This window comes from Acanthochromis polyacanthus, chromosome 4 (assembly GCF_021347895.1).
Source record: "Acanthochromis polyacanthus isolate Apoly-LR-REF ecotype Palm Island chromosome 4, KAUST_Apoly_ChrSc, whole genome shotgun sequence".
Lineage (NCBI taxonomy): Eukaryota > Metazoa > Chordata > Actinopteri > Pomacentridae > Acanthochromis > Acanthochromis polyacanthus.
The window spans coordinates 32544790-32556724 of record NC_067116.1 but is presented as its reverse complement, the minus strand read 5'-3'; the positions used below and the strand labels follow the sequence as shown (position 1 = coordinate 32556724).

At 37.6% G+C, this 11935-nt stretch overlaps 1 protein-coding gene across 1 annotated transcript; it reads left to right on the top strand.

Annotated features, from left to right (window-relative positions):
- Window positions 1-4056: 4056 nt before the first annotated feature.
- On the top strand, window positions 4057-11535 carry dpt (dermatopontin). Its single transcript, XM_022213561.2, has 4 exons — window positions 4057-5144; window positions 8800-8925; window positions 10524-10631; window positions 10840-11535. Exons 1-4 carry the CDS (start codon window positions 4870-4872, stop codon window positions 10904-10906), a joined length of 576 nt encoding a protein of 191 aa, XP_022069253.1. The 5' UTR covers window positions 4057-4869; the 3' UTR covers window positions 10907-11535.
- The last annotated feature ends 400 nt before the right edge of the window (window positions 11536-11935 follow it).

Sequence of the window (11935 nt, the reverse complement as noted above, 5' to 3'; positions counted from 1 at the left end):
ACTATGATGGCTTTATCTCAAAGCTGTGCTGCACTTACATTAAAGTGTCTTTCTGGTATGACTGCAGATACTTAAAGCTGCTTCATGGTTTCTATGTTAAAATTTTTAAAACCTTTGTCATCTTCCCACATCCATAAATGGTAGGACTCTGTGTGGTCATTTCAACACAGCCTCATGCATATTGTAAACTGGATGTTTGTACCGTATTTCTCTTTCTTGGCCCTTTCCTCATTCACTGACTTTCTCATGTTGTTCAGCCAAACCTGATAAACAAAGGAGCTTTTCTTCTTGCTGTCAGGAGGTCGCCATCATGTGTTCTAGTGCGCATGTGTGGAACGTGTCGGCTTGCATCCAATTGTAGTTTGCGTAGAAATACATGCAGTCCAGACTGACCGCCAAGTTCCTCTAACCACAACCAAGTGCTTTTAGCCAGGCTGGGATTCTGTAAGACTAAATGTTTAATATTCAATATGCCTGAATGGGAATCTAGCTGCTGAAGAGTTTGCAACCATTTTCAACTAACTCCATGATATTTTAAAGTAACGGTCCCAAGAAGCATATAGTTTCTTTTAATATACGGGTGAGGAGAATCCTGTATTTGTTTGCATAAAGCCAGGAGTATATGAACGCTGGGTTTAGATATGATGAAAAGCAGATGTGCACCGTAGCTCCTAAATGTTTACCTTAGAAAAGACTGGTTTTCATTTGTGCACGTCTGACACAATGATGTTGCTATATTCATTCTCTTACGGATCACTGATCTGCATCAAAAAACACATTACATGCTGTTTATTAGATGCTAAAGAAGTCATTTGGTGTTTCTTTAACATCTGAATCCAGACGACTTCGACACAGTTCAGATCTCAGCTGGTTGATTCACACACTGACACCGCGTGAAGTGACTCTCGATCGGAGGCCTGACCGCCTCACAGTGTGATCTTTGGCACACTGCAGCCTGTATGTCACAGTCAGATCAAAGTATCGTGAATGAAGCCCTACATTTTCAACGCGCCAACAGCAATGCTCTAAATAGAGATTTTTAAATAGACAGTAGTGTCTATAAATACCCATCAGATCTGCTCCATTTTGACTTTTGTGGAACTCCTCTTGCACTGACTCACACACTATTCCTGAACATGTGCTGTTATTTATTTTTAGACGCTTTGAGGATGATCTCTCGCGTGGGATCAGATTCTCAGGCACACGGTTATCAAATGGATTTCTCCCCTCACAAATCAAAACCAACAAGTCTTTTCCTGACATTAAAGTGGTGAAAAGACACTGCAAACATCCTAAATCACAGTGTAGGTTTGGATGAGCAAGAAAATACTTAAAAAAATAAATAAATACAATGCAAAATAATGACCCATATCTTTGTTTTCCTGTTGTGTGCACTTACTAGCCACTTTATGAGCTATAACTATGAAATCGTCCAATGCATATCAACAGGGTGGACAAAGAGTGAAGAACACATTTGAAAGTAATGCAGTCCAGTAAACCACCCACTATGATCTCAGTAACAAACGCAAAGTAGAGTGATTACCTTTTTTTTTTTTTTTTTTAAAGTAGAATTTATGGGAAAAAATATTGTGTTTGATGACATGATGTTTCACAGCTGTACCTAATGAAGTGGCTAGTGATTGTATTATACTGTATATTGTGTAAGCAGACTATTAATGGTGTAGCTCATAAGGTTTTTTTACCATTTTGGTACAAGACTATGGATTGAGTTTGTTTGTTTAATATCTTAACTAAATGAAAATAGCGCCTTTAATATACTTGTTTCATCCAATCAAAAGATGACAGAAAAGTAAATGAAAGTTATTTAAATTATAAAAGAAAAGCAACAAATCTTTACACCTAAGAGACTGGAACCATCAAGTGTTATTGAAAAAGCTTCCAAATAATTTAAGGTCAGGTTTTGTTTGTATTTATGTTGTTGAATAGATAAATCTGTGGTGAAGCGTTTATGTTTTGTATTTAATCATATTGTATTTTTACATAAAACATGCATATATATATATATATATATATATATATATATATATATATATATATATATTTTAAAGAACACACACATATATATATATATATATACTAAATAACATAGTTGATTAATACTGAAGATGAACACTTTTTTGTTTACAACATAATTCCATATGCATTCTTTTATAGTTTTGATGTCTTCAGGTATTAATCCACAGTCTACAAAAATATTAAATAGAAACCATTAAATGAAAAGGTGTGTCTACGCTTTTGACTGGTAGTGTATATATAAAACATTTTTAATCTACAAAAAATGCTCAGTCCATCTTGATACCTGGCTGACCTGCACATTTTTACTTTTTTTAAAATGTTATTTTATTCTCTCATTATAATAATTATTCTCAATGACATGCTAACTTTTTATCATTAGGCTCAAAAGCTGTGCATTTCACCACATATTTTAACATTTTTTAAAGAGTCATTCAACAAACACATCCTCTGAATCCTGAATCACATTTGAACCTTGTTCCTTGGATTAAACTTCTTCTCCTGGCAGTGATTAAACTCCTTAAAACTCATCTCTGATCACCAGAATTACATCTTGTCATGAGAAATCCTTTATTAGGTCATAAAATATGCAGATATGGCCAAAAGTAACACCTGTGCAAAATTATTCTTAACGCCACACTCCATAAATAATATGAGCTCATTTTCTGACGGAGCCTCATTTGTCTGGCAGTCGGCTTTTACAAGATCGTGGTTTCACAGGAACAGGGCAGGCTGTGGGAAGTCTAATGGCTGCTGTCCTGTGATAAAGTGAAGAGAATGGATCGGTGACGCTGCACTGTGTCATGTGTGTTTGATTCCCCCTACATGTAAGGGTCATGTAGCACTTAGTGATGTGTGGATGTGTGTAACAGCTTTAATTTCACCCCTCTGACCGCTTAACTCCACTACCTTAATGTACAGCTCCATATTGTGTCTCATTATTGTAATATATTCTAAACAAGCTTCTTTCTACAGTGTTAAATGCTAAATTGAACTTTAAAGATATGACTGACTTTATACTTTTCTGTCAGACAGCAAATCCAGTCTGCTTTTCTCAGTTTCCCTATTGGTGACCCCAAGAACACTAGTTCCTACAACAAACATGTAAACCTTTAACCCTCTTGTTGTCCTCATTTAAGGGCACCAAAAAATATTGTTTCCTTGTCTGCAAAAAATCCAAAAATTCAGCAAAAAAATTCCCCAAATTTCTGAAAATTTGCAAAACTTTCAGGAAGAAAATTCTAATAATTCCTTAAAAGTTGCACTTAAAAGTTTTATTTCAAAAAAGTCCCCCAAGTTTGGCAAGAAAATTCTTGTCAATATTTTCAAAAAATCATAAAAATATCTAAAGTGATTACATATCTATCAGTAAAACTTCTATTTTCTTTAAGAACATTCACCAAAAAAATCAATTTTTTGGTGAATGTTCTTCAGTAACATCTTCAACATGTCTTTTTTTCACCAAAATTGTTCAAAGATTTCCCAAAAATGTTGAAAATGTGGACATCAGAAGTTTCACTGTGAAAATATTTTTTTTCCCCACATTTTCAGACTTTAAAACGGGTCAGTTTTGACCCGCAGGACAACACAAGGGTTCATAACTGGCCAAAATTATTTATTTAAATTTCTTGTATTAAAAAAAAGTGTCAGTAAAAAAGCATCTGGGTGCAATAGTTTTTATGAAGCATTGCACAACAGAGGTCAAATGAGTTTCTCTTAGGGACTATTTTGTTTTGTGGATTTCTACACACTTGCTATGTTGGTGGGTTTAAAGCACTGCAGTGTGTTTATGTGGGTTTGGCTCAAAATTAGCTAAAGTGCCCGTGTTTATAGTGAAGAAGGAACATGTCATCCACTGCAACACTGTGACTTATTGATGCTCATTTTAGTAGTTTTTAGTCCTTTCCTTTTACTTGGAGATGTTGTGTATACAAAGAATTCTTCTATTCTATTTATATACTATATAGTATGCTATTGATATAAAACTCTGGAGGTTTATCAAATTGTTTTTTTGTTTTTTTGTTTATTTCATGGTGTTTCTAATAGCAATAAACAAACATAGAAGGAGCTGAATATCATCAACTTTACTATTAATGTGACACTTGTTTATGAGCTTGATAAACGTTCACATTTAGAAGAGAAAGGAGTTAAGGAAGTTATTTATGTTCAACTGGAGCATTTATCTGTAAACAGAGGAGGTGTTCTACGGCTCCACTTATCAGGTACTTATAATGTAGTCCTGAGGTTCCAAGGCAGCTTCACCACCGTTAACACCTCGAGGCATAAGAGTCTGGGCCATTAGCTGTATGATTAATGTGTAAAGTAAATACCTGCAACTCCATGATTCAAGCTTAAACTAAGGAAGCCTCTTTGATAAGCGATGATAAGAAGTCCTGTTGCACTTTTGGTTGTTTTTTCATTTTCATGTTGCCTGAAAGAACAAATATTCAAACTCCAAACAGTTAAAACTTTGACATTGCTCTGCTTTATTCAGACAAATTAAGCTGTTATCACGGTGCAGGGTTCAGAGCATGAGCATTTAGACAGTTGACACGTGAGTTTCCATCCTCCAGAGTCAGATAAAGCATCGCATAAATATCTGAATGGCAAAATGCTGTCTCTTAAGGTAAACCCTCATCTGCATGAAGACTGTGTTAATGCTCCATCTCTTAGTCTACCTTAAAAAGACAAGTGAGGTGCACTTTTGGATTTGTCCTGCGAGCAGCAAATTACACATCACTCCTGGAAACAAAACATCTGGACAACAAAAGGCTCGTAGGAGTTTAAAGTGAGACAGCTGTGAAGGAGCTCTGCAGACGGACTGATCTCTTCAACATGAATCCTGCTCTGGTGGTGTTGGCGTCCTCACTGCTGGCCACAGTGGCAGCTCAGTCTCAGGACCATTATGACATGGGCTGGGTCAATGGCTACCGGCAGGGCTTCAACTTCCAGTGTCCCCACGGTGAGGTCCTGGTGGCTATCAGGAGCTACTTCAGCGAGCAGGACGGCTCGGACCGACTGTGGACGTTTGAGTGTCAGCCCACACCTGAAGGTCTGGGGGAGCCCAGTGACTGTTGGTGGGACGACATCAACCGGGCTGGGATGGAGTGGTGGGTCTTCTTTTTTAAATCAGTGTTTGCTCTCTTTAAACCACTTGTTACCTACTTTATCTGACTTTTATAGCTGTGAAGTGAATGCATGTTGGCAGACAGTCACATCTTTGCAGGATTTACAGTGAAATCAGGGAGAGTGTGGGTTAAATCTATAGAAATCAGGGTGTATTTAGAGTTTAAACATCCTGTAAATGAGGTTGATAATATGTTTGAAAATTGCTTAATTTGAAAGATGTCAAGTTTTTCATAAAGAGCTGCACTGAATTCAATCCGCTGTAGGTTTTTCTCCAGTTTATAATCTTGATAGCAGTACACTAACTGTGTTAGCTAACAGGGATTTAACCTGCCATGATACAAATAAATGATGCAGAATGATGTACTACTACAGCAAACTGGAAACAAACTGAAAAAGAGAAACATAAATCATTCATCTGGATACATCTGAGTCAGATTACATGCATGCAGGAAAATATCTTTGAACAATTTTCAGTTTGAATTCTTTTAAACTCAAACAGCTGTGAGCATGTTCAGATTTGCTGCTTTCACGCAATAAATTCAGAAGAAAAGTGTTTTGGCCCAAATAAGCATCTCAGGAGATTGATTGCAGACAAATCTGCATGAAAGCCACGTAGGAAGCCCATGATCCGTTTGAGTTATTGTTCCAATCAACAGGAGGAGGTGCAAATTATAGAGTTATGCCCTTTATGCTGGGACTTTGACCAACATGTACTCTTAAAGGTCACTATTAGTGGACAACAGACACCCACACAAGGCTTATGAGGACTTTGCTGTTGAAGGTGTGAACAAAACCACCCGTGTTGTGGGTCGTGGGTAACGTACACACAGATGGAAGATCTCCTGCTTTAACCTACTACAGGATGCTTTTGGTCTTTTAAAGAGCAGGCTGCAGCAAAGCTCAGAGTTAACCGTCTTTTAAGTGTTTAGTTAGTAGGCGGATGATAATGCGTCACTAAATTAAGACAACACTAATTATTCTTTTGTATAAATTTGTTGCTACAAGGGAAATATTTGCATCCAGTGGCCAACATGGCATCCAAACTTTGACAATCAAATAAAATATAGTGTATTCAAAAGTAGTGTAAATGAAAAGCTTAAAGAGCCCATATTGTACATTTATACATGCTTTTTTGTTTTTCTTTTGGGAGTCTACTGGAATAAGTTTAAATGCTTTAGTGTTCAAAAAATGTTTTTGCTCATGCCATACTTTGCTGAAGCGTCTCTTCTCAGCCTCTGTTTGAAACACTCTGTTTTAGCTGTTGTTATCAAACTATTCCCTCCTATCTGCTCTGATTTGTCAGCTGGCTGGATGAAAGTGAGGCAACACTGGTTACGTACTGGAACTGTAATCTCTACTGTACAGGAATGCAGCTTTCACTCTAACAAGGACATGCTGGCTGACGGCAAGGCAGCCAAACAAGCTGTTAGGAAGGTTTTATGTAAACGTCTTACATGATGATGTAAATAAGTAACAGCAAAAGTCTGGATTTTAAAGTTTGTAGGACTGCAGACGTTATGCATGCAACAGAAAAAGCAGAATACGAGCTCTTTAAACTTCATTATGCAAAAATAGCACAGCTAGTGATGGTAGCTAGGTTGCCATGATGGTTTTTTTCAGTGCAATTCCACAAGTGACCACTTGGACAAAACAGGCAGCAAGGCATAGTGGTGGCCCGCTGTAATCGGTCCATGTGTATTCCTTCTCATTCCAAACTATATTAATACAAATAGCACTTAACAGCTATAAAGAGAAATCGATGAACCTCCATAGACTAAACTGATGCAACAACTTTAGTGACTGTCAGTTTGTAAGGGAGTTAAAATTGTATCCAAAGGAGGGATGAGACACTCTGTTGTGACAGTGCATGCTGCTTAGAAACAATGCATCAGTATAAAGAAAGGTGAATTTAGACTTACAGTTTGATCAGCTGCATTACAGTGTTTACCCACCAAAACTACCAAAAGTCAGGAAAGCTGTGAACATTTGTAAATGCTATATGTGCATTTGAATGAAAATGCAAACAACTCTGCTTACAAGTAATGAATAAGACACTAAGATACCACCCTTGGTTTGTGGACATTTTGTGAAGGAGCCAGCATGCACACGTCTGAAATCTCAACAGAATATTGTACTGGTCTGCACATAAAGAAAACCTGAATGGTTGATTCGGCTTTCTTAAAACATAAATGTATTGCAATATGAAAGAAACGAGCAAATACATGCATCCATGTACGCTCATGCTACCTTACAGAAATAATTGTGGCTGAACTCTGTAACATACATTTGTCCATGTATGCCTGAATAAAAAACATTCATTTATTGCAGGCAAGTATTTTTAATAAATTGCCCCACCTAAGAAATAAATAATGTCATTTTTAAAAGTTTTACTTCTATATATAACTATTTGCTTGGAGTCGCTAGAAATTTGTTAGATTTTTGAAAATTTATGTGAAGACATGACTTGAAGTGAAAATGGTGCAAGAAGACAAACAGTTGAGGCCAACTTGTGGTTTCCAAGACGTTTAAAGAGTTCACACTCAAATCTAGCCCATAATGACAGCCTGCAAAGCTTTGTCTCAGACTTTCCACATGTGCATCTTTTGTTGCTTTCATGAAATTTTGAATTCTGTCCACTGTTGTCTCATTCAGAGGAGCAAAGCCAGGTCCTCCTGCGCCTATATGAATCACAGTCTCTCTCCACAACAGTGTCTTCGCCTGTCAGTTCCTGGGAACATGACTAACCTCAGTGAATTTTAACAAGCTTCGCAAAGAAGGAAAACACATTGTACTTTGTAGACCGCAAGTTAAAACATTTTCCTGAAGCTTTGCAACACGCCATTCATAAAAACCGGATTGTAAAAACAGTTAACAGCAACAATAATCCACAACAGGTTCGGCCAGGAAGTAGGAAAAAATGAAAAAAATGTGTTTGTGCTTGCCCTTAATTTCGTTCCTATGACTTACAGTTTCACCTTCTTCCAAACGCCACAACCTCACATAAACACATTTGACTAACCATGAGCTTCACTTAAAGGTTGATCTAATTAAAGGACTTGGATCAACCTTCAGAAAATCTGTTAGGAGGGAGAATTGTGGCCTGACATGTTTTTGTAAACAGCCGTTTGATTCATACCCTTAAACCCACCTCTGACTCTGATATACTGGTTTCAGAAGACTTTTTCTTCTCTTCAGATTTATTTCGAGTTGAGCCTGGCTGCACCCAGCCCTCTAATTCGATGGCAAACACTGAATGCTCTTTATCACAGCCACGCCTGCCTCTCTTTAACATAGCTGTCTGTTTGAATTACACTGGCAAGGACATTACCCTGCAGGGAAACTGCCCCCATTGGCTGAATGGCTGAAGGCTGTGTCCATGTTGCCATGACAAACGTCTACACATGCTTCACCCCCTGCTGCTTGGACCTGGTATTCTTGGAGTGTTGTGGTGACAGAGGAGAGTATGGGCCATAAACAAATGGCACCATTAACCAACTTGTATTTACAACAAACAAAACAATCACATTTGGTTATCTAAACAGTTTTTCAGTGTTTCACTCTGTAAACTTCATGTTTGTCTTGAGAGAAATTTGAAGAAACTGTACATCACCTAATGACTCTTGTTTGTCTCTGCAGGACTTCAACATGCACTCGAAATGGCCTGGTAGCTGGTGTTCAGAGCAAGTACTTTGAGTCCGTTCTGGACCGTGAATGGCAGTTCTACTGCTGTTACTACAAACGCCGCTGTCCCTACTCCTGCATGTATGTTCTCACGGTGCTATAGACATTTTAAAGAAGTAGTTTGTCATTTTGGGAAATGTTCACTTTGTTGCACAGACTGAGAAGGAAACAAACTTGCAAATTTATCTGTTAAAGCCAGTAAACAGTCAGTTTAACTTAGCATAGAGAATGGAATAGGGTTAAGCAGTTAGCATGCCACTGAGCACATGGAAAGCTCACTAATTAATACTGTTTTAGTAGTTTTTCTTAATCCATACACAAAGAGAAGAGTAAAGGTCAATTCATGCTTTCCATGTTTAAAAGGGTCTGCAGAAGTGTGCACAATGTGCATTTTTTCATCCGCTGACATCTGGGAGGGTCAACATACATGCCTATGTGGACACTGGCATGCCTGAAACCGCCGTTTGCTATGAGGAGATACACACCTTTATAGTTCATTATTTAAACAGCTGTAACTGAAGTAGTTGCTGATTGACTTTGTAAGTGCATTGATTTGTACATGCTTTCTATTGAAGGCACCCAAACACAGTAGGAAGTTCTAAAATTTTCAGAATGTCATAATTACTGACATAACACCAATCTGTAACCAGCTGCTTTATTCTTTTAGAAACATCCAGAGGAGTCCCATGTGTTTTTCTGTGTTCAATACGGGAGGCAATGATAAAATAAGATAAAACTAATTATTCCCAAAGGAAATTGACACAGTCTGCGTAGTGTAGTCTGTGCACCTATTGTAGTCTGCATTGGTCATGCAAAAACCATGAACTGACCTTAGAATGACACCCTTCTGGTTTCATATGAAGTCTGTACCAGAATATGTTGTAGAGACTCCAGAAGTCACTGCTCCCAGCCAAGAAATAGTCCCACACATAACCACCCATGGAACATATATGTTTTTGTGTGGCTAAAATGTAACTACCATGATGTCTCACATTGGTTTGTTCAATCAAGTTTAAAATTTGCCCTTTGCTATCTTGGTTTTGTGAAACCCAATGGACGGATCTGGCTAAGAACTTGAAGACACCATACACACCCAGACAGTGCAGTAGTCTATCAAAAGATAGCACTGCTTTGAAACAGCTATATGGTCTATTTTACTCTAAATGGGACCATAATTTACTAAATTTACATCATGCTGTATTGCAGAACACTTGGAACTAGTGATCTTGTCCATAAACTGATTAGAAAAATGTTTACTGAAGTAACGATCAAGTGAGAAGTCATTTGAGTCATTTTCTCAAAAACTTCTATATAGTTGGATTTCTTTTGGTAACTGGAGGAGTCGCCCTCTGTTAGATGTCAGAAATTATATTTAAGAATTTTATTGGCTTTTCTTTCCCAGAGGCTACATATTTTTATATACAGTCTGTGGATGAAACATTAGCAACCTTTACAGCTCGTGGTAGATCTTGGCTAACTCTTTGCTCCATCGTTCAGTCTTTGCCAAATTGGCTGTAGCATCACATTTAACAGCCAGAGAAGAGAGTGCTACCTTCCCTTTTAACTTTCTGCTAAAAAAAAAAGTGAATTAGTTTTTCCCCAAACTGTCCTCACTAAGGAGTTATACATTAATACTTAACTTGTCAAAACATTTAATAACCTTTCACTGCTTTCCACAGGAAAACCAGTGACATCCCTGAACACTACAGAGAAGAGGGTGAGCTGGTTGTCCCCACTTATGGCTACTTTATCCGAGGTGCCCAGACCACCTTCAGTGGAGTGCTGAGGTTTGTCCAAAAGAGATGTTTTTTCTCTTCCTGAATTATTTCAGATTTGTTGTGGCTGAAATTTAGAGCTCGAGTCTGTCCAAAAATGTTTTGTGAGGCCTGTGAGACCAGGATTTATTGGCAGATCAGACTATTAGCTGAAAAAACAATGAATATTTAATAATTTATGATTGTTGAACTGACTAATTTTTCCTGCACTTTGTTTCAGAGATCGGCAGTGGAAGTACATCCTGTGCAGGATGACAGACTTTGACTGTGAATTTGAGAATTTATAGACCTGTAAGGAACATTTTACTGATGCATAAATACATTTAATACATATTCACTCTTTCATATATGCAGATATGCAACACTGATATAATACATAACTGATATGGTTCATGTTTTCACTCACTATAGTCACTGTTTTTATTAGTCTAGCATGCAGAATGGCTCACATCATATAAAGGTAACAGTTAAACAAGCATCTATGTAGTGGATCTACTGAGGATTCGGGCAGTTTGGATGGCTTTAAGTGTTTTCATTTAGTTGAGAAGAACTGGAAGTCTATTGGCAGCAAGTCAAAGTGGTTTTCCAAAACAAACTCAATTATTTGACACTGTGTTCATAGTGGTGGAAAAACACAGTGTGTCAGGCTCTGCTCCAAGATCTCTGAGCTTCAGTGAGCTGATTGATTGGGATATTCTCTTGGTAGTAGCACTTTGTGTTGGAACGCATGAGAAACTCTTTGAGTCGTTGGAAAAACCAGCTTTGCATGCAATGAAATGTGCCCCACCAGCTGACATCACCTCCATTCTTTATTATAGTGTCTTGTTCAGTTTGGCAATTACATACTGTATGCCTACTCATGTAACCGTATTATGTGAAAATGGGATTAATAAAATCATTTATTTAATATTAACAATGTTGTGTTCACTTTTAGGGACAATAACAATATATAACGTTTGAATGTGTTCACTGATACTATCTCAGAAAATGTTGTGGTAGAAAGGATAACGTAGCCATGTGAGAGTAGAAACCTTATAAAAGCCCAGAGAAGATGAACTCAGCCATGACGATATCAACAGCTCCTTTGGGCTTAACTTGGCTGATGGAGCGCTCAACACTATGTGATATTGCCACAACACAAAGCTCAGAGGCTGGTTGTGTTTGTGTGCTCACATGCTGCTTGGAAAGAGCTAACATCAGAGATTACCATATCAACAGCTCATCATTTCTGAGGAGATACTATGCCAAATGTGAAACATGAAGAAAGAATGTGAACAAATACATCTCATGCAACTAAACAAGGCATTTTGAAGGAT